This window comes from Amblyomma americanum, chromosome 6 (assembly GCF_052857255.1).
Source record: "Amblyomma americanum isolate KBUSLIRL-KWMA chromosome 6, ASM5285725v1, whole genome shotgun sequence".
Taxonomy (NCBI): domain Eukaryota; kingdom Metazoa; phylum Arthropoda; class Arachnida; order Ixodida; family Ixodidae; genus Amblyomma; species Amblyomma americanum.
Genome location: NC_135502.1, coordinates 36428094 through 36454408, shown reverse-complemented (window position 1 = coordinate 36454408; position 26315 = coordinate 36428094). Strand labels below are relative to the sequence as shown.

The following is a 26315-nucleotide window of genomic DNA, read 5'->3' as shown; positions in this document are numbered from 1 at the left end:
TTGTCATGACGTTGCAGTCAATTGCCTGGTGCCTGCTAGCATGTAATCACAGGTGGTTAGTGAGTGCAAGGTGATCATCCATGAAGCCACGACAATAAGTTGCTGCGATTGGTTGGAAGGTCTCCATTGAGGGGCATTTGCCGCTGCTTCTTCAGCTTCAATTGTATCCAACTCTGGGCTGTTCTCTGCTTGGTTGTATGGACAGCTTGGGTAACTTTCTTTTTCCCTCTTCCGTTCGCCCTGTTTCTTGCTCAGCAGCGTCCTCATCAAGTAGCCGGACTCGGTCGGACCCTGCGTCCATGCTGCACTCGTCGTTGCACTGCATGATGGCACCTTCCAAGGCGGCAGGCGCCTCCTCCGCAGAGGCCCGATGCAGTCGTGGCCGCCTGGTGGCCGAACCACAGCTGCCTCCACAGCTGCCCCAGCAGCCTCTGCAGCAGCAGCGCCTCAGCCCGATGGATACCCTCGGTTACCACCATGGCTACGGCGCCCCGTATGCGCGGGCGCCTGATGGCGAGGACTCGCCCATGCTGGGTGTCTGCGTCGACTCGGCACCTGTCGTCTCTCATTGATGCGTCCCCCGCCTAGGAGAGAGGAGGGAAGAGGCCACACTCCCCCAACACAACTGCCAAAGGGCACCACCACGTGACGCGGGGGCCATTGTCGCATGCTGGGGATTTCCTTGCGTCTGACCTGCTTGACTGGCAGCCAGGGTCTGCTTTTTGTACTGGCTGACTGGTGAGCTTGCAGCAGTCTTGGCTCTTCAGTGAGCATGTAGGCTGGGCTGAGGGGGCAGCCTTTTGCAGTTGTAATTTAAGGCCTAGAAAGCGAAGCACCTAGGGCAAACGTTCATTGCATAAAGCTTCAGTACATTGATCCCATCTCATTTTGCATTTGTTTAGCAGAGTTGTCACCAAATTGTTGTCAGCGGGGGTGCTTTCACACAACCAGAGGGTCTCCTGCAGAAATAGTCAGCCCATTGCAGCTGACCCAAAGGAATAAAAGTGCTGTTAGTGTAAGTTTGTGATGAAGCTTTCCAGGCTTAAGATGTCTTTTAGTTTCTTCTCAAATTCATCAAGCCCTGGGAGCCAAGTTTGCTGCAACATCAGTCGCTGAGTCAGTACTAGGCTTGCTGAGGTTATGTGATGTTACTGCTGAGAAAGATTACGTGCTGAGCACTATCTCACTGGGGTGGTCCCTTTATAAGCACCTTGCAGTGGAGTAGTTAGGATCAAGGTGGAGCTCCCCGTTGCAGGATGAATCTTCTATGTGGGTGCTTTAACATATTTTTGGACGGGTAATGGAGGTTGTGCACAAGGCCTCAGGCAGCAGAAATTCACACCTGTGCACTGCCTACGGGGGGTTTTAGTGTAGAGCTTGGCATCTCACATGCTGTTATGCTCTTTTTATCTTTTGACGCATGGCGTTCTTTTCTTGTACGCCAAACCAAAATTCTGCTACGTTTTTATTTCTCACTGTCAATGATGGCAGATTTAGGTGTAGCAAAGCTCAAAATGAGTAAATTAGTGTGCAAAAAGATTCAGGTTGTGGATCAGGTCCATGTGCATCGCCGGCCGTGCATACACAAAATGTGCCGGTGTCAGCATTAGCGGTTTCTTCCCGAGCTTCCTATAGAATTTAATTTTGAGCGTTTGATTTTGTCCCTTTTATTAAGCCTGACGAGGTCACATCGCCAGCATAGTCTCACCGGCATTGACCTTTTGTGAGTGTAACCAGACAAGTGGTGGAACCACCAATAATTGCGTACACCGTTTGGCCGTCTTTGCTAGCGTCACGTTCTCTCGAGAACCCTGAAGCACTGCCTCTTGTGCTGCAGCAGCGAGAGACGCAGTTGCAGCTGTACTTGGGTTGCTTCGGGAGGGCGGTAGTGTCGCTGCCGGGGCGTGGCTGTCGGCACTGCCGTCTTGGCCCAGCGGTGTGGTGGCGGCGCTGCTGTAGCCCCGCTGGGAGTCGGGTGGGGGAGTGTGGCACTGTAAATAGCTAGCTGGAGGGGTGTGGAGTGTGTCCGTTGTCACCTGTACATAGAGAGAGGGTGTGCCCCCGACGCCCTCCTTCCCCATCATGGGCCCATGCCTCCGTGAGAGGAGTGTGGGTGAGGAGGAATGGCAGGAGGGGCTGCCACTTGGTTGCTCGTGCTGAGGCTGGAGAGAGAGAGAATAATTTATACTACCTGTACATCATCTGCGCATCACTGTGGGCACGCGCCATGGTCGAGACATGCTGTATCTTACTGTACATAGCTATAAATATTATACATACATTATAAATATATAAATATGCTGTGCGCCACCTTTCTCCCTCCCCTTGAATTGGCCGGCCTGCAGAAAAAAAAGAGAGAGAGAGAGAGCGCATATGTAGTACATGGAAGGTAGGTGGCGGAGCACATTTTTGAGAAACACCGGGATTGATATTTATTTGCTCCTCTGTATTTTTTTCTCTCCCTCTGTGCCCTAATTCCCATGTCTCCCTTCACTCTTTTTCAGCATCACTGCGCCAGCTTGTTCTCTACTTACGGAAAGCCAGATTGTAAAATTGCACCCGCTTCAGTGTCGCCCTCAATTGAATTACCTGTGGCGAATTCTTGTCAGGCATTTTTCTTGCTGTCTCGTTTCTTTCCTCCTCGTTATCTTCTTTCTTTAGGGCTAGATTAAGTAACAGCACTTGGCAACCTCAGTTTGGATGTTTTTCCAACAGAAAAAGGGCGAGAAAAAGTTTCTCCATTGCCACCTGTTACATTAGGGCATTCAGTGTGATCATTTAGTGAGGTGATTGAATTTTTTTTTATTGGGGGGCAATTTTACTGTTGAGCTAGTGCATTGAAGGTCGTGCTCAAGCTGCCTTCACTGCATATACAAATTTTTAAGACGCTGTGAGCAAGCGTGCTGTTTCCCATAGATTTCTCACTGCTGAAGTGAAGCGCTACTGCTTGTGCTAGAACAATGGCATCTCGAAAGAGAAGATGTAATACACACACTTGCACTGCTGCACCTCAAGAGATTTGGCCATGATGAGAAGTTGACACGGCTCTTCAGGCACCATGAATCATGGCAGAGAGCCTTCCTGTGTGTTACATTTTCAAGACTTGCTGATCTAGCAGTGTAACATGCCTTGAAATTCTTTGGCACACTGCGTGGCCTTTGGCATGCTGGCATGAGGAGAAATTAGTGCAAAACTCACTCACTAGCGGCAGTCAAGCACACCAGAGACTTTGCGCATTGAGATCCTCTGGGGAAACCACACGCTCTCTCTCCGGAAAAAGTTTGCCCAGGTTTGGGCTGATGTATCCAGGCGACACCCTAAGCAGCCGCCTCTCTTTTTCCGCAAGATAATGCAAACAGTTCCACGCAACGAAGAGGAAGGGTGCGAGGGCATTTCCAGCTGCATCGGAGAGGGGGGGTTCTCTCTCTCAGGTGCCCCATCATCCCTGCCCTCCTGACAGTTTTTTGTCTTGCTGCTTCTCCGGGGGCGCAAATCTCTGCTTTTCAATTCTTCTCTCTCACACATTCTCGATCCCTGACTGACTGACTCGCTGTCCTACCTGTTGTTGATTTCATGCAGTGTAAATAGTGCCATTGATATATATATAAATATATTGCTGCATACACACCCACACGCAGATGCATTGAAGACGCCACCCGAGGGAGAGGGGAACTGTGCCGGACTGTGGGAACAGTGTGAAATAAATGCTTTTGTTATATTTTTTCTTTTCATTTTTTTTCGTGATTCTCGAATTGGAAAGACCGAGTGCTGGGCTGTGTTCCGATTCTGAGTGGCACTAGCAAGTGTGTGTCTTGGGCTACCATCTCTGTTTTAGACACTTGGGATGATGCAGTCGTAAGGCCATTTGTGCAGTGTGCATTGGCCTGTGAAAGTTGATGGGACGATTGTGGTCGAAGAAATCGGAAGAGAGCCAATTGCTGCACCAAGGGGCAATGAACAAGCACAACCTAATGTAATGAACTCTAGCCACCAAGCAATCTCTCTTCTTAAGAGGCCTTCCCACACCGAGGCAAAAGGGCCAAAAGCTACTTCCTATTTATGGCGATGTAGGTACGATTTGTGCAGGCCTGCTAAATGAAACACATGAAAGTTGTGCAACCGGTGACAGTGCTTACTTAACTTTAGGGAAAAAGGAAAATTAAAAATATTAAAGAACTCCAGGTGGTCAAAATTTCCGGAGCCCTTCACTATGGCGTCCCTCATAGCCTGAGTTGCTTTGGGACGTTAAGCCCCCATAAACCATAAACCAACCATAAAAATATTGTGCTCTGGTTTCAAGTTGGAGTGGCTCCTGGCATTGCTGACTGACTCCTTGGGGGAGACCTTTAATAGGTACGCACATCACTTCATTTAGCTACCAACACACTTCCAATTTTGGCATGCTTTATTGGCCTGTGGCTGCAGCTGAAAGTTGCATTGTTCTCGTGTACTGCATTTTGATATAGCAGTCTGCATGCCAGCTCTAGATGTGGTTGCAGTGAGAGCTATGCTAAGTTTTTTTTTTTTTTAAATGTAACTGCTGCAAGGTTGGTGCTGAATCAAGCTGAAGCGAGTTTGTACTCGTAGCAGTCTGCCAAAAGAATGGGGACACAGCTCACTGAAGAGAGTATTACAGAAAGCTTTTTTTCTTTTTGTCTAAAATCTCCAACTTTTCTTAAAAGGTTTGCTTTCAGGGTCCTGTTATCTCCATTTACTCGTGTGTCTAGTGTGCTCATCACGTGTGTCCGACATTTTTTTTTTTTTTTAAGGGGAGCTGTGGTTCCCTGGGGAGGAAAGAGCACCATGTCTTTTTGTCCTCCTCCTTTTTCCAAAAAAAAAAAAAAAATTGCATCAAATTTTGATGCCACACTGCCACGTTGTTCCCTCCTCCTGTCAGACCGGGCAGTGAGGGAATAAGATTTTTCGCTATACTAGTAGGCTCCCCTGGAATCACGGCCCTTCCCCACTGTACTAAGACGTTGCCCCTTCACACACATATGTGGATACACACACACACAAACACACTAAGGCACATGTATCATCATAACCCCGGTTTTCTTTTTTCTGCCTCGCTGTCTCCAACTGTTTGTTCCAGTTTTCTCTTTTTTAAAACAAGGCAGCATAGCAGAGTTTGTAAGTGCTTGTGTGCGATGTTTGAAACCAATTACACCTGTCTCGTTTGCCAAGCATGGACACTTTTTTTAGCATTTGGAAGTGTAGCAAGCAGCACTGTAGCAGCCTCCTCTCGATGCATTGTGCGCAATCCAACCAAGCAGCTTTCTTCTGTCTCGACAGAGAACGCAGAGACTACTTTGTTTCCGAGAATGTGACTGCATTTTTTTTTGTCCTGCGAGCATTATTCATGCAAATGTTTTTCAGTGTTTTATGCTTTGCTTTAATGTTTTTGGCTCCTGTATTTTTTTTTTTTCATAATGGAGAATCTAGTCTAGCATTGCTTCTTGGCACCATTTCTTTTTAACAAGTGGGACAGGGGTTAATTTTTTTTTAATGTGAAGGAAAAAAAAAGTGATGAGAAAGGTATATAGTTTTTTTTTTCATTTTTAAAGAGGGGAAGGGGGCGCGCGCGTCCTTGGTCGCGCGCAAATGACGGCAAGCTCACGCACTTTCAAAAGTGAACGACTGCAGGAGACAGAAAGTGACCAAAAAAGGCCCATGATTTTTATTGTGTATATAAGTAAAAGAGAGAGAGAGAGAAACAATGATATTGATGACAATAAAAATTAAAACAAGCAAAACGAGTCTTCTTGTGCGTGGTCATTAGCCTCAGTGGTGGACAAAGCGGTGTCTACTGGTGAGGCTGTTCAAGCTGTGCTTCAGCAAGCTTGAGAGGGGAGGCAATGCAGGGGCTGTCTTCTTTCATCTCTCGGAACCTGCAAGACAACAAATTCAGTGTTGTGGTGTTGCTATGCATAAATAACACAATGGCGGTAGCAGTCTGTAGGTCTGTGCCACAACAGAACTGCACTTGAGAAATGTGGGAGCCACTTTGGAAGTGGCAAGAATATTTGAGACCAAAAAAAGGAGGAGAATGATAAATTTATCCTTTAATCCATTCTTACTTGCATGAACTGGATTTTTGCTGAAGCTCAAATGAGAGGAACCTCCAATTTCGGCCTCTTGCAAGAAGTCCATTAGTCTGCACACTCACTCATGGGTAAGGTCTTTTAACTTTCTGCAGTGAAACCATGAATTGAAAAAAAAAAAAATGCAATTTCGCAGGTGAAGGCATGAATATAGTGCGCATTTTATTTACTAACCTTTGCCGCCAGACTTGACGACGACTAGAGGAAACTAGATTTTGAATGACATTGGGGGTGAATTCCGTGGCGAGCAAGTGCAAAGGAGAAGGTGGCTATGGATATAGAAAGAAGCAGTGCGAGTCGTCATAAATGAGAAGGCACTGAGAGTTTAATGGAGTAGAGAAAGCAAGGTCGCAGAACTGGGCAGCTTGAAACACCAAGTAGTGACGGCAGAGCAATGGCGACAGCTGCGTGCATTAAAGGTATTGGAGGCTATGCCTTGCTCGATCGTTTTGCGCAGGTCTGAAGCATCGCCAGTTAAATAAGCATTAAAAGTATTGGAGGCTTTGCTTTGCTCGATCGTTTTGCACAGGTCTGAAGCATCGCCAGTTAAATAAAGTTAGTTTAGCATGCCGAATGCTTTCTTCTTCGGAGGGGCCTCTGCAGTGGGTGACCTGACGAGTTTGAGATTACATTGTAACCGTAACAATATTTCTTCGAAAATTCTCACAATTCTTTCAGCACTGATATCTGGACAGCATCAGGAATTCTTTGGAACAGGTACTACGATTTCATCTAAGAACTCCTGGAATGGGCCTCTTTTCAGTAGCGTCATGTGCATGCACTTCCAAATGGCTAGCTACATGCGCATTCTTCCACAAAAGACGTTTCCTTGACCAATGATGCAACGAACTACGGGACAATACAGTAATTGGGTGCAGCTGTAACACCTCCTATGCTCATGCAGATGCGCATGTGGTCTGCGCACATATCGATCGCAAGCGAGAACACTACGCTGGTTTCTCAAGCCTCCTTCAGAACGTACTGGACAGTAGGCGTGTCAACAGATCAGTCACGCATACCTGCTGTGGCTAGGCGAAGCCAGCCCTACTCTTGACTATGCCCTAAAATAAGCCCATGTTGTAAAGGGAATGATAATGGCCGCTCTTTGTTGCATTCTTTTTTCTGGGGGAGGCCTGTACTTTAGGCCCATTTCAGCCATTTCCCTTTCTGAGGAGGAACGCACTCAGATCTTTTCAAAAACATTGGATTTTCCGCACTGCAAAAGTATTCATAGTCGCCACATGCGCCCAATGTGTCCATGCAGACTCGCGGACATGTTATCGTCAAGGCAAATTCATTATTGCTACTTAGACACCTATTTACTTGTCTAAGCAGTAGGCGTTGCAGCACACAAGTTAACATTGGTTCGCGCCATGGAAGACGTAATAAGCGACCACTTCCTTCAAGCAGCGAAAATTGGCCAAACAGCCATGATGAAGCCTGAGGCGGCGCATCACAGCACAAGCATTGTCAGCTATGGAATGCCCCTCCACGCACAAACATGATAGCAAACTTCACAGCGAGTGAACGTGAATGTAAGCGAGTGTGAATGAGTGGTGCGTGTGAGCAGACATGAGAGTGATTGTGAGTGGGCATGAGTGTAAGCGAGTGGAGGAGAGAGTGTGAGTGAGCCACCTCTTGTGCTGAGGCACGAGTGCACACATTCATGTGTGCATTCATACCTCAAGGCAAGGCTCTGAAGGCGAGAAATGACAGCTGTCCTAGTGGCGCCACCCATTGTGCACAGTGCAAACTGCTCTCTGTAACAGGTCTATATGTGGGCAATGACAGTGTACAAATGCCGCTTTGCTAGCGGACTGTAAGGACGTTGAGCCTGTCGTTCTGCAGAGGCGTGTAAGGTAGCAAGCAATGCCAAAAAGTGTACCAATGCGTTATACCAATGGTACTAAAATCTTACCATGTCCCTGGCTTTTATACTTTGTTCATTTTCTCCTTTGACTGAGTTTAACTCGCAGTCTATAGCCAGCTCATTGCAGTGTGCTTCTTAAGCATAGTGACCTTTTTCGGTTAAAACCGAATTTCGAAAACTGAATTTGGAGCAATTTTATCTTTTGTTTAAACCGATTGGTCCGAACCCTAGTCATGATGCAGTAGTCCTTGGAAACAGGAGGCAGTTATTTTAGTAGTGTGACTGGTTTTAGAAATGCTTGAATACTTAAGGAGGTCAACTTTTGTCAGACTTGTTCAGAAACAGCGAAAGTACGCTTACACATGTCAGACTGAAAGGCACTGCCCCCCAGGTCCTTGTTTGGCTTCGGAAAGCTTGAAATATTCCGAGAAATATTCGGAGAAAAAAAACTGACAGGCAATTATGATAGAGCTGCACTCTAAAAAAAGTACAACCATGATTATATTATTAAGTATGAAATCTAGGTAGTTATTGTTTTTACGCGGCCATGGCTGTAACGTGACGGTTGACTTTCTGGCCGTGAAAAAAAATTGGCAGTGGCTTAACTTGGCTAAGCCTGAAATTTAGCGAAAAACAAGGACGCTTGCTAAGCTTCTGAGGCATGTCCATGGCAGCTCCGCTACACGCTCGCGACAGCCGTTCTATATGTGTCCACATACAAGGACGCGACTTGGGCCTGCTCATATTTTCGTATACAAGGCGAATTTCCACCTTTGAATTCTGCGCTCTTAACATTTTGACCCTCTCTGCAAGTTCGTGGTGAGAGCTTTTGAAGCTACAGCGAAATGTGTTTGTAAAAAATAAGAAAATATACACATCACAGCGTTTTTTGGCGGGACAAATAAATAGCTTTTATTTTTGCATGCTATCATCTCAAGTGGTCGTGAATGATGCAGTTTACCTTTCGGAATGTGTCAACAGGTAATTTAGAAACTGCACACCAATTTTCATTGTCATAGACGAAGAAAAACGATTGCGGTGGACGTTCAGAGTTGCGCGTCCATAAGCGTGGACATGGCGCCTTAACGCTGAAAATACCAAAGTGGAATTTTATGCCCACTATGCGCCGTTTTTTTTCGGGCAAGTGCAGTACGAAATGGGCTTATTGTTTACAGGTGTTGAAAACTATGCTTCTGCAAGGAGAACGTTGGACGACTCCTGCGCTGAAGCATTTTTCATGATAATAGCTAGTAGGGAAGCACCTCCGAAGAAGCACGGCCAATTGAGAAGTGAAGACCCGCAGATAGTCGCAAAGAACCGCCACTACGGTGAGCCGCTGCCGACAAACACAGCACGCTATGATCAGTGCTTAAAGTCGGGGGGGTCTCGGAGGGACTTAGGCCTCCTACCAATATTGAAAAGGGATCCGAGTCCTTCATGCTAGAATGTAGACTGCATGAATCCGAAACAAGAAATCCCTTTTTTCTTCTTTTCCATGGTGGTCCAAACATTTCTCCTCTATCGTTTTAAAAATTTCGCTTTGGGATTTAGCAAGTATCATTAACATATTTCGTATAAAACCCGAGACGAGATGGAGAAAAATACAAAGTGGCAGCACCACACAAGGGTATGAAAAAGGGCGAACCCCTCCCCCCACAACACGAGCCAGTTCAGAGGTGGTCACTCAGCTCCAAGGCTACAAAACAACAACGAGCATACTCGTGGATCGTGGGGATAGTTTGGTTCAGGTCTCCTACATAAAAATTGAGCAAACGACCTTTAAAAATGGTTTCACTTCTTTGTAGAAACGATGTGTAAAACAGGCTGCAATCTCCCGTTGCTCTCCCTCTCCACCTGTGCTCAGATCACTCGAGACCTCCTCGAAGGAGCCAGACTTTAAGCATTGCCTATGATGGAAGCAAGCAAGTTCAGTTCTCTGAATATGTGCTGTAAACATGTGGTAAACAGCAGTGTAGATATTGTGTCTGCCTGCCTGGAATCCTTCCCGGTTTAGATTTTGATCACTTTCCCTGTGGTAGACTATGGTCGCTGTGCAGTTCCAATAGATATTTTCCAGTACTTTATATTTACCTTTTTTATACCCTGACTACGCAATGGCTGCATGATTGCTGATGTTACGACTGAGTTAAATGCTTTTCATAATCTCTAAAGGCAACATACAGAGCATGGTTATATTCTGCACATTTCTCTTATCACCTACGGTAATTGATCATGTGAATATTGTCAAGTAGCATTTCCGAAAGCCAGTTTTGTTCTTTGGTTGATTGAAGTCCAAGGTTGCTCAAATTCTGTCCCACAGCCTAAGTAAAGTGCAAACAAATGTCCTTATCACTCCAGCGCGTCCCTGGATCAATCTTGTCCCAACTGTCTTTCCCTTTATGTTAACCCGGAAAATGCCTTCTCTTTTGTCCCATTGCCATTCAGTCTCCCCATTATCCTGACCCTCCCCGTCTCTTGGCATGCCTGGCTGGAGTCCTCTGCACTGGAGCCCCGGTGCCACACAGGGAAGCGCACTAGATGTTAAGCACGGTCACCAAGCGGATTTTAAAACCACACTATAACAGGTATTTCGACTCATGCAACCACATATTAAATAAGAAGTATGACTTTACATTGAGCTCTATGGGAGGCACACTGGTGGCCAGCAAGAACCGCATTTTAAGCGGTTACATTATAAGTGGTCTCCATTGCACTACTACTACTGCCTTAGTAAACACATAGGAAACAATACGCAGTAAGCTGATCGGTCTAATTTTTCGAATCCTTGACATCACCTTCTTTCTGGATGAACCTTTTCTGGATTAACCCCTTTCTGGATTAATTCCCTTTGTGCACAATTGTATACATTGCGAATTCATAGGTTTTTCTGGTAGCGCACAATGGCTTATAGTGATTTTTTAAAGATGGATTAAACACCCTTTACGTCCGATATAGCACACTTTCTTTATGCAAATTAGTGAGCACAGTAAACATTCTCAAAACAGCCTGGTAGCACATCCTCTAGCATTTTCATGCAGACAGATTTTGCCACCTGCAATGCAGTTGAACCTCATTATTAAAAGGGCCCTGCGATTTCTTCGCTATAGCTTCTTGCTTTTTTATAGCGGTACGCAGTCTTGGTTGCAGCTGTCGCACGCCAACGGGCTTACTTGCCACGTGTATGCTGCAGACAGCATAGCTTGCATGCAGTGTGCCACCGATATGCATTGCGGGAGCCTTCGGTACATGCACCTCGTGCCCTTTACATGGTAGCATATGCATACACCAACCGAGTATGTCAGCCTTGCCAACTCGCACCCGTGTCACCCATATGGGCTTTAGAACCTGAAAATTCGGTCTTGAAGGGATAGTGTTGTAGAGGAAAAAGGCGATTTCTATGCGAATGTTCCTTTTGGTTGACTGCTGCATAGCTCATGAGCATGCAGGCCATAACTTTCGCCACTTGACAGAAATCTCTTGTGAAGAACGCGTACACCCCACTGAAGACTTTGACGATGGCTGTCTTGTAGTCAACAGAAACTGTTCTGCGCTTTCGTTTTCCACTGCTTGGCCCTGTGAAACGAACAAGACCTCAATGCCATCATGCTGACCAAGAACACTGGCAAACAGTTTTAACCATGCGACCATCCTGCGAAAACAGAAGCTAAAGTTCACATGGGATTTGAGAAGAACAGCACGCTCGCATTGGGCGGTGTGCAGAGAGGCGGCTAGAGAATGGGGGAACTGCTATCAGCTTCGAAACTTTGCTTTGTTAAGGTGCAGCAAGGTGCAGCTGGCCACGCGCACCATACAGCATAGCATTGTTTTTCCCAATTATCAATGAAGAAAGGAGCACTAAACCATGAACTGAAACTGACGAATTATACAGACAAATGAGCCGTGCAGCCCCTGCTTGAGGCAGGAAATCTTTTCTGCGTGTTTTGCATGATGCTTGCTTTGCATGATGCTTGCTAGAAGTAGGTTATGCACAGTGATTTCAGTTTGCCACATTGAATCAGTATGGAAGTGCTGAGCACTGTTGCAAAGTGGCATACTTGGGGCGAAATGGCCAGTGGGCGCACAGTACGAAGACTATTTTATTTTTAGTCGCACATTTTGGGCTCCTTCAAGTCTACTTCCTGTTCTGTTTGCAGAAGGAGGTATTCATGAGGTACTTATGAGGGAGAACTGTACTTAAGAGTTCCTCCAGGTATTGCTAGAGCCTATGCCATAGTCCCCAACTGCCTGGTCACCTGACTGTTTGTTGCTCCCTCTTGGCACTGGAGTCACCCACCAGTGTAGTGAACTGTGTTTCTGCTTTACTCACTGGCAATTCTACATCTTCATAAATTGAACTCAAAGGGGTAAAAAATTCTTAAAACTGCGTAGGGCTCAAATTGAAGCCTTCTTTGAATTGAGCTCCTATTAGAAAAAAAGTTTTATTAGTGAAGTCACAATCTTCAGGGAACAAGTATTTTTGCGTGCTGAATTTAAATATGGCATTTAATTCAATGTAAAAGAAGTTGCTGTGCACTTATGCAATATATTATGCAAGTCTTTTTGGAGAGCTTTGAAAAAATTTTGTTGCAGAGAACTTGCTGAAATGCATGGCAGTAGTTTGTGCTGACGCCATTCAAGGATTGCAATAAGCATAAAATTATCATCCTGCCTATCATAGAGGTTTAGTTACGGGGTTTTGAAGTTGCACTTCAGAAGTTGAAAGAAAAGTTGATGTTCCTGTTTCTCGAGTGGCAACTTCACAACCCTATAACTCAACTGCCCTGCCTTCAGTTATTGAAGCTGGCAAATGATATTGCTTGCTTAGCTGTCAGTTACGACATTACAATTTAATGGTAGAAGAATAGATCAGGAAAACAGCTGTAATAAAATGGTAAGGTCCCAGGTGACATGTACTGCCTGGGGCTTGCCATTCTCTGTCATGTTATCCAGTCACCTGCTAGTACCAGTGCTGAGCTTCCACTGCCATGTATTCTTGCCGTATGACCTATAAAAGCAGGGACAAAGTGGGGAGGGAGACCCACCGAGAGACAAGTGCCTGAAGCTGCCGCTGGTCCAGGGATGCCTTCTTGAGAGCAGTCGTGCTGTGGGTGGCCAGAGATCGGAAGCACAGCTGCTTGGCCTTGTTGTGGCTGGCATCCTCCCAGTCGGGCATCTTGCGCACGAAGTTCCACGCCTGCTGTGCGTACTGCAGCAAGGAGCACCACTGCTCAGCCTGGCACAGCTGCTGGGCCCGCTCCAGGCACTTGCGCTGCAGGGAGGGCACACATGCATCACCGCAGCAAAGTGAATACCATCCTGCACATCTCAGCAGTAGTCCCATTCCTCTCATGAGGGCTTTGCCTTGATGTGGTGCTTGGCTGTGGATCTCAAAATGCTGCCATCTTTGAACTCTTGGCAACAAGTTTTCAAGCATGGATGCTTGGTAGAAGCTGCACACGGGCTATGAGAGGTGGCGTAGGTGAGAGCACTTGATAAATTTTGACTACCTAAATTTATTTAAAGGAACATTGAGGACAACTGCATCCAAGTTTTGTTTTCAGCAAAAATTGTTTATCTGGCCTTTTGTGGTCTTGTTGATGTTTGTTCGGCAGCAGAGGACGTATTTATTGAAAATGGAACCCTTTTATATTGCCATTCTATTTAAACTTGCGATGTCAAAACCAGAACCCATCTGGAAGTGAATGGGATCGTTGGCTGGCCTCAGAGATTGGTGATAAACTGCCTTGACGTCATTGCAGTTTACTTGTGATAACAGTCAGCGTGGAAACAGCAGCAATAACAGTATTTCATTTTTTGGCCCTCTGAAGGTTTATGGAGGAGTGGAGATGCCAAATTTTAGTTGTGCGTTATTTCTTTGAAATGATACATAGTACATTATAAAACATGGACAGGCATGTGGACTGCACCAACCAGCAATAAATAATTTATACTTCAATTTTTTTTTCTCATGCCATTTTAGTTTTAATTTCAACAGCTGAATGACGGCTGTGACGTAACAGATGATTTGAGATCATGTGAAGCACACAAAAACTGCAGTATGATCACTGCTTTCTTCATTTTAATTCACACTAACACTTCGGCACAAGCATGCCCAAGAGTTGTAAGTACAAAAAAAAAAGAGCAAGCAATGATTACATCGCTGTTTTTACGTCACTCATGTGATCTCAAATCATCTGTTATGTCACAGCCGTCATTTGGCTGTTGAAATTGAAACTAAAACAGCATGAGAAAAAAAATTCAACTACTATAAATTATTCAGCTGGTGCAGGTGAATCCTATGCCGTGACTCCTGTACTGTAGTGTTGTCTTGCACACCAGTGAAAAGAAAATAAAGAAAATCACAGTCATGCAAAAATTTGGCGTTTCTACTCCTCTGAAGTTCCATTTTCAGCGAAAGTAGCCTAATTGTCAATAGAACATGGTAATCATCCGTACAGGCCAGCTTCAATTTTGTCTTAGTGACCGTTTAAAGTCCCAAAGCTGCATGCGAGCTACGAAAAACAATGCAGAGGAGTGCTGTCGATTGATTTTTACAACCCAGAGTTTTTTTTAACATGCATTGACACTGCACACCTAGGTGAAAAAACAAACAAACCATTGGGCCCAATTGGGAAATTTCCTTTTGTGTTTCTGGAGCCAATTGAAAGCTGCAGTTGGAATGTATGTGACTGAAACCAATTGGAATCTGTAAGAACTGTCGATTAAGTGTTGGTTCCTAACACAACTGGCAAGTCTAAATCAGCCACAGGCAAGCATGCATGACACATAAACCATGGGAACACTAAAAGCCTAAAGAGGTGACACAAAAACCAGAGCATTGAATAACTTTTTTTCTTCAGGCTTATATACATCATTCATTGGACCCTCCTCCAGAACAGTGGCATCGGTCTCTTGAGTGAAGTTACTGTGTTTAATCACGACTGCAGAGATGACGGAAATCATGAGAACAATTCATCAGGTTAAGCTGCTGATATCTTTTTTCCAATAACTTGATTAATTCGCTGATTCATCAGGTTAAGCTGCTGATATCTTTTTTCCAATAACTTGATTAATTCGCTGTCCTGTGCTTGCACTGAGCAGTATGCAGATTTCAGTCAAAATCTTTGGCTTCCAACTGAGATTACCAATTGGAGCCAGTTGGAAGCTCATCCAAATGGATGAAGTTGGAAGTCATCCAAATGGACATTCCAATTGCAGTTTCCAGTCGGAATGTCCAAATGGAGAACCATTGGGTCCAACTGGGCTTTTCATTTGGATTCGATTTGAATAAAATGAGCTCAATAGGTCAGCCAATTGCACTCATGAATCAAATTTGGTAGCCCATTTGGTTTCCTTACTTCCAGTTAGGCAGTCTGCAATTCGGAGGTCCAATTGGACTTCTTAACTGGATGACCTTACAATTGGAAGCCAATGGTTTCCATGACTGAGATCTCCATATTGCTGTGTAGAAGCACAGAAGAGTGATATACTGAGGCTCTGGGAAAAAAGATATTAGCAGCATACACTGTCGAAGTGTTTCCATCATTTCCACCATCTCTGCAGTCGTCGTTAAAAAAAAAATTGAAGAACGCCTAAGCTTCGCCTTTAAGACTGGAATGCGAGAGCGTGTTGCAAGGGAGTCCACGGAACGCCATCGCCCGTTCGGCGCGACGCCTTGCCTGTTAGACAAATCACTCTGCCACGTACGATGAAACGGACGTGCGGAGCGACAAACCACGTAGAAGCGCTGCCAGGTGCCTTGCCGAAATGCGCGGGACTTAAGTTGCAGTCGTAGTTCGTCGGCACATTGTTCTCTACAAACCCAATGCCACGAACGCCAACATAGCTTCCGCGCCGAACAAACGGGCAGCAAGCAACAAGCTTTGCAGTGAACGCGCTTTAGATGTGCGCAGCGTTGCTTGCCATTCACCGCATGATTCCTGCGTGCCCACACAGCCCCACTGCGCCCGAACGAGACGAGCGAGAGGCGCTGCTGTCGGCGCTATCTGCTGGGGCAGTGGCATACATTGCGAGGAGGAGGAGGAGAAGGGATTTTTTTCGCTCACAGCCAACGGCACCGACTTTTCTGCGACCCTCGCGTTAATACAATAACTTCACTCAACAGACCAGTGCCACTGGCTTGAGGAGGAGGAGGAGGGTCTAATAAATGGTGTATATAAGCCTGAAGGGAAATGGTATTTGAGTGGACATGTATTGAACACTCTAGTTTTGTGCCACCTCTGCAGGCTTTTAGTGCTCCCATGGTTCGTGTGTCATTCATGCTTGCCTGTGGCCCACTTCAGCGCTACTACTTCAGTTGGGAGCCACCAGTTAATCAATAGTTCTTATAGGCTACAATTGGTTCCAAGTATGTATTTGGAACAAATTGATTTCAATTGTGTACAACCAGAACTTATGGTATACACAACAGGAACCAATTGGGCATTCCATTTGATATTCCAATTGGTTTCAATCATGCACAACTGGAACAAACTGGAATGTCCAATTGGTTCCAGAAACACATTTTGGGCTGGGGATTTCCCAATTGGACTCAATGATTTTTTTTCGCCTGGGGCCAGTTGGAATTGGATGATTCAGTTGAAACCATAGAACCAATTGGACTTCCCAACTGGAAGTAAGAAACCAATTGGGCTACCCAATTGGAGTCGTGAGTCCCATTAGCCGACTTGGGTCCTTTTGATTTCAATTGGACCCAATGTTTTTTTTTGCCTCCGCAGCAAATGGGCACTTTTTGCATTCCATATCCATTGAAATGTGGGTGCCACGGTCGAGATTTGATGTTATGGCCTTGGGCTCAGCAGCTCAACGAAAGACTGAAAATGCCGTGTTGTATTTGTACAAATTCATGCAGCAGCTTTCAGCTCAATGCAAGTTTTTCTGCGTGGCTTCCATGTTTTGAGAATTCTCGCGTCCTGGTGCACTTCATAGTAATATGGCACTAGTTTTTTTCGATGAGCTAATACCTCCTGCAATGTTCATGATAATTTTAGCCAGTTTGTATTTCTGGTTAATTCAGATGAATGTCAAATTTTGGCTGGTCTGCTATGTTTCCCGTACATTTTGGAACTGCTTCATTAAAGCACCTCTTGCAGTTACCAAGAATTTTTTGCTTTCTTCAACTAAATAGTGCCCAGAAAATGCAGTTTAGCTTGAGATATTCACACTGCCAGGTAATCTACGCTAGTCAGTGCCACAGTCACTGCCGCAGAATAAGCAATGCGAAGTACATTTCACGCGCATGCATGCATTTGTACATTTTCATGATTATTTATTTGGCTGCATGGTTATCCTGACATTTGTGAGGATCACTGCACAGCCATGTCGACTGCAGAGGGCCTTATACCCTACATGACAGCTTAAGAGCTTATAAGCTTTTCACCTCCCCACCACACAATTCTATGGCATTCCAATTAGCCCCTGTGCAAGGTCTTTTAACCTGAGGACTAGCATTCTGCTCTTTTGCACACAGCACTAGCTGCATTGCTCACAGCGTGGATACAAAATGGTGTGCTTGTGCTGACCCTCACCTTGAATGTCTCGATCGGGATCTGCACTCGACGGAAGCAGAAGGCATCACGGCTGTTGCCCCAGTGTTTCTGTGGAAAAGCCCGATAGATTTGGTGCAGCAACTTTTCCAGCTTCTGCACTGAGTGGGCCAAGTCAGGCTTGGGCAGCAGCTCGTGAATGACCTGGCAGACGCCATTGGACAAAGAAAAGAGGAGGAGATTAGGAAGTAGGAAGAGAGGAAGAAATGATGCTGTGCACGGTTGAGGCAGAGCATACCCTGTTTTTAAAACAACGATACAATTGTTTATGCAGTGTGTCCAGAAATAGCCAATGCCATTGCGCTGGCACACGTTGAAGGGGGTGTGTGACTATTCGAAAGTTCCGAACATAATTTATGGACAGTATTTTCTATTCAAGTCATTGCACACCACATTTTTGCTATTTGAATTTCCTAAACATTCAGAACTAACAATTTCCTGTCCATCTGAAATCAGGTTGTTTCCAAATGGTGCTCACTTGTTACAGCTTTTCATGCTTGTCACATCAATGAACTTGTTCTCCGCTCATAGAATCGTTTGCCAGCTTACAGCAAAAGTGCATGCGTGGTAACGCGAGGCCTTGCATAAAATCAGTGTGCTGTGAGCCCATGAATGCACCAGCGAAGAAAGCAAACTGGCGGCCAAGCTGCTATTGTTTTCAGTCACTACGACAAGAGCCGTGGCGTGCATGGAAACGGGGCCGGCGGACAACGTGCACAACGGACAACGGGTGTAGCTGCAACTTGCCAGCATTTTTCATAGTGATCGCTTTCGTCCTGCACGATTTTCGTTTATTAGAACCTAGAAACCACATGCCTTAAGTCACAAGAAACAAAAACAAGGTGAAGAAGCCAGCATACAGCCAGGTGCAATTGGCCTGTTTACACCTGTTGATTTTGGCATGATTTTCTGTTGCCAATGGCTGTCGATAAAGAGGGAAGGATAATCCTTTTCCAGTAGACTAATCCCGTCACGAATTTTAGCATGGTGTTGCTGCTGCTCTGTATGCAGTTAGTTATGGTCCTTAGCAGAGCCAAATAGAAATTGTGGTCAGAAACACAGATCTGTAAGTGGTGATCAGCCAAACAATCAACGACAATCTCCACTTGACAAGGTACTCGTCATGAGATAATGAGGTTTTTGGTTTCAACTAAAGGACTTGTGTCTGAGGACTAGTCCTCTCATTTCAGGGTAGAAAAGTAATGTATTTGAACAATGTATTTTGAGCAATCTCAAAACTTGTGGCACAAAACACTAGAAGCAGCTCCTACAGGCAAAACCCTCCGCTACGAAGCACAGTATGCCTACGTGGAACTTGTCTCAATGTCATCGCATGCCTTAAGGGGACACTGACCAGGGTCTGGATGTTACGGAAAAAAGAGCCCAGTGCATAGATAAAACATTGAAGATAACATCTGCAAAATACTAGAGCCATGCGCATCCTATGTTCTTCGCCAATTTAAAATATAAATTCCTGCCGAAACCGTGAGTTCTGTCCTCGTTATTGTGATTGCAGGAAAAGATCTACAAGAACATGCCAATTATTTTATGCTCATCTCCGACAGTTACATAACATGGTCCTTTTAACATGGTGCTAAAAACTGCAGGCATCACGGCCCTAAAAGAAATACTAGTGGACATGTGCTGTGAGCGTGGTGGGATCGATCTACTAAATGGGACAAAGGCTGCCACCTACTCCACTGTGCATTACGGTTGCTGTCGCACTCTCTTCCTTTTGGTGGCATGTTTACTGTGATGCTTTTTAAGAAGTTGTGGTTTTCCCCTGATCATCTGCATCTTCTCTGAGTTTCGTAGAGCAACATGCCACTTAGATCTGCCGGACCCCTTGTGGTCGACATGGAGCATGTATATATACATAATGGAGCTAAGCTGCTTTTTGCAGCAACTGGTGGCATTAAGCTGCCTGCTACAAATCTTTCATGCAGAGATCTACTTTCAGCAGCATGCTAGACCAATGTTATGCAATGCTCACCTTCCAGAAACCATTCAGGGAGCTGCGTTTTGCTCGAATGTGGACTCATCTGTTTTAGCTTGCTCTTTTGAAAGAGATGCACTCAGCTCCTTGCTCACTGTGAAAGTTCTTAGGAGATCCAAGCACTTTATATAAACTATGACATTCTTGAGAACTTTACCATGCTTCAGCAAAACAGCTTTTAACCCTGCACTTGGCCCATGATTTCCTTAGTTGCACATGTACCAATAGAGGCACATAACTAACTCACCTGCTTAGCATCTGGGCTGCGACCCATGGTATCTTTCAGAAGGGTCACCAGCTGAGCCTTGGTCAAGCCAGTCAAGGCCACCTCAGTTTCTGCCTCAGCATCACGTGACTGAAGCCTCAGGCGCTTCACGGGTGACACAAGCTGCAGTGAAGAAGCGCAGAATTTTTGGTCATGCACAACAAAAGGCAAACACTGCCATTGCTTGCACTTTGTCCTGCCATGCAATTACTACATTTGTTACCTGACTTACCACAAACTTTTATTCGTTGCTCACTGAACATCTGTGAAGCTTACTCCAATAGCAGGGCAACAAATATGCGAAATTGTATGACGTAGAATTCTAGTAAAAGCTAACTTGGCCAATTTGGCCTCTGAAACAAGACTTTTTTGTGCAACACTGAGAAACTCTCTTCTCCATGCAAGTTTTCACTAGAAACGAGTATAATGTGAAATCTACCCTGTGAAGTAAAGCTAGTTTCAAATCAAGCTGCAAAGCAGACATGGTAGTAATATATTTGCTGCTGCACAACTGTAGCCCTCATGCTTAGAAATGAATATTTCACCAAAGAAAATATGGCGCTACGAGCTTGCTGCCTCCGCAGCCATACTTCTACAGTTAGCTAATGTTTCTCAATCAGTGCTTTAGGTGAGACCACAAGATTCATTCCACTACACTAACCAGCAGAGTGGGCTCTGTGTGCATGTAGTAGCAGAGGAATCTTTGCTAATGAGAAAGCAAGTGCTAGTGTTCCTCCTTTTTCCAAGAAGGAAAGCGGTAGGTACTAGCCTGGGATAGCTATTACACTGCCATAAGAAACAAGTGCTAGGTTTTTTTGTTTTTTCAGGAGTAGTCCTACAATTTGGAAACAAGCTAACGGGAGCTCTTCAGCTTCAGTGATGGAGCAGAAACTGTCAAGGATGATAAGGAATTAAGAGGAAATGGGTGGTGGAAAGAGCTGCAGGACTAGTTTAAGGCTTGGACTACAAAATGCAGTGCAGAGGCGGGGCTGTCAGAAGGGATGGGCACTATATACATGACATTTGGCAAGTCGCTCAATGAGTGCTTGTGTCTGTTACATCTTACCATGCTGTATCTGTGAAGTGTTGCATAGCTCGAGCAGGTACTGAGTGTCACGACTTCACTAACCTAACTGCCCGGGCAGTGTTCATCAACACCATTAACTAAGTTAAGTCCATTGCGGGACTGAGGCCTCTTCCGGTGATCACCAACCACCTCACTCTGGCAACAGTTGTGCCTGCCTTATAACCAGCAAACCTCCCAAGTTTACTGTTTCGCCTCAGCCGCCGTCACCTGGGGAGACAACTAGCCTATGCTGGTCTATGAAAACAGAGGCAGTGGAGGGTATTTCCACTTGCCTCTTGACGTGTGAGTGCCATGGTGCCACTTATCAACGAGCATGTTCCATTTGAAGGCATGCCAGAAGAAAAAAAAAAATGTATCTTACAGGATTCTTAGGCATGGTACTAATAAGAAATTAGTCATGCAGGACACATGGCTCTGCACAGATAAAACTTCCAAGTTTCCACAGTCCTTGTTTCCCCATTAGCAAAAGCGCTTGTTCTACCTCATCATGCTTTCATCGACATCGTAAGCAAGCACAGTTTGGCTCAGCACAAAAGCGGCATGCAGTGGCTTTTCTCAGCCTTAAGAGGATGTGCGTGTCTGTCACAGCAGCCTTGCCTTTTTGCTGGGTGATGCACCAATTGCATCTGATATTTCAGCAGGGAGGAGGAGGCGTTTCCTGGGAGAACTTCGAACTGGACTTAAAGAGAGCTGTGCTTTGCTTGGAGTCTGTGGATGCTCTGTGCTGGAACTGCTTTTTGGAGGCAGCTGCCGCTTCGTTGGTGTCCGTGGTGGGGTCAGGGCAAATTGGTTTCCTGAATGAAAAAGAAAAAAGAGAAACCTGTCTGTCTATTCGGCATGTCTCACCAAAGTGCTCTAAATTCTCATCATTTATACAGCATCCAGTGGTGCACCTACAAGTGAAACTGTAGGATGGTCACGCGAATGGCGGTGACTGATTTTTCTATGTATAAACACGTGCCTAGGAGAAGTGTGTGGTCAGACAGGCTAACATATTTGGTGAGGCACCCTATGCATATCTTGAAAACAGAAAACAGGCGTTGCACCTTGAGAAAGTGCCCACATGCAGTTCTGTGAATTCGCATAGTCTCTCCGCTTTTGCACAGGGGTGTCCACAAGACCCATTTTGAGCATATGCAATATGCATATGCAATGCACATAGTTGAGCTAATTATTATATTCATTCTACTCCTTGCTGCGGCTCATAGTTGGTTACTCTTCTTCCTCCACAAAGGCCTCCTCCTTGGAGGTATGGTGTAAGCGGGGTAAACGGAGTAGAATGGAGTCAAAGCAGAGTAAAACAGAGTGTTGAGCTAATTTGTACATTCTGAAGGGAAAAAATAAATAAACTAAAGACAACAACTTTATGACAAGGGACAAGTCTGCAGGTTTCCCTTGTCACAGTGCTGTTTTTTTGTCATTAGGTTACAGTTACGCTCAGTGCGACTTGCAACGCATCCAGAGTGACTAGGCTTAGGTTTCTACTTTATAGTAAATAAATTCGCCTTCCCACAGATCATCCAACATGCACAAACATTCAATGTACTTTGTTCCTTGCATCGACTGCTAAATGTCTAAATTTCAGGCGTCGCTGAGATCACACTGCTTCGAGAATAGACCTCCTACCACATCTTGTGCATTGCAGCTCATGTTGAGCGCAATAGTACATGTAAATATGCATGCAAAGGAGCAATGATATGATTTAAACAGCCATGGGCTTAACCAATGCATTACTTATTCTGCTGCGTCATCAAGGGGTGCAGAATATTCGAAATTTCTGAATAGCGAATCACGTATTTTCCTATTCCATTTATTCGGTGTATAAAATAGTGCACGTTGAAAATTATTTAAAACGAACCCCAAGTTTTCAAATACTTCTCGAATAACTGGCACAAAGTTTAAATAAGGCATGGACAACATAGCCATCTTCGACAACTGTTTCAAAAAAATTAAATGAAGTTAAATGAAATTAAATTAAATGGAACTGAAATAAATGAGTTACCCCTGGTAATGCTGATAATCAGCGCTAGCTGGTCCTTCTTGTGCATCTGTAGTTGCTGCATTTGACAATGAAGTTAGTGTGAGGCATGAACTATATGCACTACGTCATAGTAGTGATCGCATGGCCATGTAGTATTAGTAGTCGGCGTCGTGACCATTCAGCAGCCACCAAATGGCAACGACGATGGCTACTACTGCACAGAGGCCGGGAACCATAGCTTTATCAGCTAACTTTGTCAAACAAGGCTCAATCCAATGTTACCCTGCATGCTGCCGCAATCGGTCTGAATGGGATGGAAGGCTAAGTGCCACGATGCATTCCATTTGACTTACAGCATTTGTAATACTTATACTTGGCATCCAAGTTAGGGTGACGTGGTAGGGCTTAGGCAGGTTCTACAAACCTTGCTCTAATGCCCAATCTGGAAGGCCATAGCTCATACACAGCTATCAACCCTCTCACCGAGATGTGGCACTAGATTAGTTGCTGTCGTCATCAATAGCAAAAGGCAACTTTCCTACATTTATAACCCGACAATCACAGGGTTAACAACATCGACTTCATGTTGCATACCCTCTAGTGGAGATCACTGCTGCATCTTTTGACAGGTATAGCTGCAACTGCAGAACTTATAGCTCCATACCGCAGCACCACCGCTAGCGCTTTGCTGTTTTGCACAACTATTTGTTTTGTGCAAATATTTGCACAAGCAGCACATTTTCTTGAAAATTGTCCATTCATATTTCCAGAAGAAGTGCAGATTGGGTGATTTGGTTACAATTCATGATGGTTCAACAGTGCAAATAAACAGGATATAGTAAGAGCCATTCTGTGTGCCCCTTCTCTTACTCTGTCCTGTTTTTTTTTTTTTTATTGCGCTATTGACCCACCACGAATCATATTTTCAATTTAGTGCTATTACTATACGATTCAGTAGCAAACCTACACTATTCATATTCAATTCAATTTGCAAAAAGAACTATTCACACACCCTTAGCGCTGTCATTTGCAGCTTGATTATATTGCTTCATGGCAATGATTATTGTTGTTAGCCTATCAAAAGATGGCACATACCCACACTGGGGGATCGGCCAAGAATCGGGTGGCTGTTCACCTGAACGCAGTTAATAAAAAGGAAGAGCACGTGGGAGCGCAACACCGGTGAATTCTTCCTCATGAACAGAAAAGGGATGAGAGTTTTGATCTCATAATTGTAAGAACAATAATAAAGAGAGGGATTAAATAATAATGATTAAGTCAAAATGTAATAATTTATAGAAAAAAATTTTTTTGAACACTCAGCAAGGCAGGCGGTGAGATTCTATCAGGAAATTTAGAACAGCATTACAAACAGATCTGTGGCTGAACCCAAATGTGGTGGCGCCAAATGATAGCAAGAGCGGGCTGCTCAAACTAAGGCCAGGATACTGCAAGGGCTCCTCCAGCAACCTTTTTTCTCAGAGAGTTGAATGATTAATTGTCCAAATTCTTCTTCATCTTCTTCTTCACCCAAATTTGTTCATATCATTTCTTCCTTTTCCGATCTTCCTCCTCCTCTTCATATTTTGCTCCTACTTGGATAATATGGTGTTCCATTCAGGTTACACCAGACATCAGAAAATCGAAATAATTAGCCATATAAATGCTTTACATTTAAAAACAAATGCAAGAACTTTGAATGACTGATGTACTCATTGTGAAAAGTCGATAGCACTGGTTGCTCTTGAAACTAGATGACCAGTACATAAAAGCACTTGCATATTCGCAAAGTTTACTGGAACTCGTTAAAGTATACCTGAAGTGATGGTCATTGCGATCACATGACCTCGTAAGAGTGAAGATTGCAAAACGCCTTGGCAGAACAGCAGGCTGCGCTGCTTACCTGGTGATATGATCCGTCTTCCGCGCCGGCGAACGACTTCTTCGTCAGGTGACGTCGACGGAGAAGGAGAGCCGAAATAGAGCATGTTGCTAATGGAAGGTGGCGAGCCATAAGCTGTAAGAAAGCACACAAAGATACGTCCATTTTTGGATATCCTTCGCTGTCCATGCATGCATTCTCAAGTTCAACAACCAGGCATGCCGTACCTCCGTGGATGATATGGTACAAGATGTTACGTTAGATAAGGATCATTGTTACAGTTGTCCGCTTTGTAGTTTTTATTTGCGTTAGGTAGCCTGTGCACTCTTGCGAGGTCGGAGAAACAGACCAAAAGGAGTATTTTGAGCGAGCTGATCGGTTGAGTGCCTCGCCATTCCACCCACTTCATTACGAAGGCGTACTTACTGCGTACACGCCGAGGTGCAGGTATTCACAGTAAGTACGTAATTTATTACGATGTGTTCACCAAGGTACCCGCGCGGAACTAACGCGGGCGACGAAAGGCCACCGAGATGAAAATGCTGAATGCTGTAAACGTGGCCGCACTTTGTGTATAACGCAACAGGTACGCTCCCGGTAGCTTTCAGTGAAGAATAATGAAGTATTTCATACGCGTTATTAGAGCTGGAAATGAGAAGTGTTAAATCTACACCAAGATCGCTAGTTACTGATTAGGACTCATCCCCGCTAGGCCCACCCCGGTTTTCGCGCTATCTGGTGCCAAAAGATCCCGCCATTATACATAGCACCAATTTCATAAAGTGGTGAAAAAGAAAGACGGAACAAAGAAAGCAAGTATGCGTGCATGCAAGGCTTTTAAGAGGCCAAATAATGTGCTTAGCACAGAGCGCGATGGCTTCCAGGTGCACGGTAACCAGATGTAATGCAGGAAACGCGGCCAAATATATAAAAAAGAAAACGAATGCCTCAACATCCAAGGAACGGCACTGCAAATTTTATTTCATATCAAGCAGCGATCAGTCGAGAAAAGCAGACACTATAACCAAGCACAGCTTGACGTTTACGTGTCCCCCATAGGCGTTGGCATGACCCCGCGCCAAATCGCTAAGCCGGCAAGATGAAAAATGCTGTTATGCACACAGCTTACCGCTTCTGGTGATTTCTCTCAGTGCCGATCTTGTAGTGACGGTGGGCGCGTGATTTCTGTCGCGATTCATGGTTGGGATTTACAGGAAATACCGATCGGAGAAAAAAAAAGGGCGCGCAACGCGGTTAAATGCACTGATCACAAGACATGCAAGCTGATTAACTAGCAAAAGGCGCCATCCTGTTCGATGAAAATCGCGCGAAACAAACCTGTACATCATCAAAAGTTGCCCATTGGTCCGCTGAGCAGCAGCTGTTGAAACTTCGCCCAATGGCAAGTCACGTAGATGGCGCTAATTCTGCTTTGTGATTTGTGCATCGTGTGCACTGCATGTGAAAGCTCATTCTAGTTCGTGTTCTTTTTTTTTCCTTTCTTTTTTTTTATCTAAGAAGTCCGCTCGTTGCCTACATGATCTGCATTGATCTGCATCATGAT

At 44.9% G+C, this 26315-nt stretch overlaps 2 protein-coding genes across 10 annotated transcripts in view; one reads left to right on the top strand and one right to left on the bottom strand.

Annotated features, from left to right (window-relative positions):
• The window catches only part of mnb (minibrain), a 102369-nt gene extending 96613 nt beyond the window's left edge, over positions 1–5756 (top strand). For 5 of the 9 annotated variants that reach the window (XM_077669089.1, XM_077669086.1, XM_077669083.1 and 2 more), the window contains one exon: positions 256–5756. In XM_077669089.1, the coding sequence (XP_077525215.1) occupies positions 256–572 (317 nt within the window). In that variant the 3' untranslated portion in view covers positions 573–5756. The remainder of the gene's footprint in view (positions 1–255) is intronic. The other 4 variants (XM_077669088.1, XM_077669090.1, XM_077669082.1 and 1 more) reach the window with 1 other exon arrangement.
• LOC144136609 (uncharacterized) lies at positions 3717–26096 on the bottom strand. Its single transcript, XM_077669091.1, has 7 exons — positions 25881–26096; positions 24773–24886; positions 21486–21682; positions 19784–19924; positions 17523–17684; positions 13017–13243; positions 3717–5891 (listed from the first exon to the last, which is right to left on the bottom strand). Exons 1-7 carry the CDS (start codon positions 25948–25950, stop codon positions 5807–5809), a joined length of 996 nt encoding a protein of 331 aa, XP_077525217.1. The 5' UTR covers positions 25951–26096; the 3' UTR covers positions 3717–5806.
• Between the last annotated feature and the right edge of the window lie 219 nt (positions 26097–26315).

Coding starts and splice junctions, on each gene's coding strand:
- LOC144136609 (XM_077669091.1), bottom strand. CDS start 25,950: ATGAATCGCGACAGAAATCACGCGCCCACCGTCACTACAAGATCGGCA. Junction 21,683..24,772: donor AAGACGGATCATATCACCAG/GTAAGCAGCGCA, acceptor TTTTTCATTCAG/GAAACCAATTTGCCCTGACC. Junction 17,685..19,783: donor GCAGCCCAGATGCTAAGCAG/GTGAGTTAGTTA, acceptor GGCGTCTGCCAG/GTCATTCACGAGCTGCTGCC.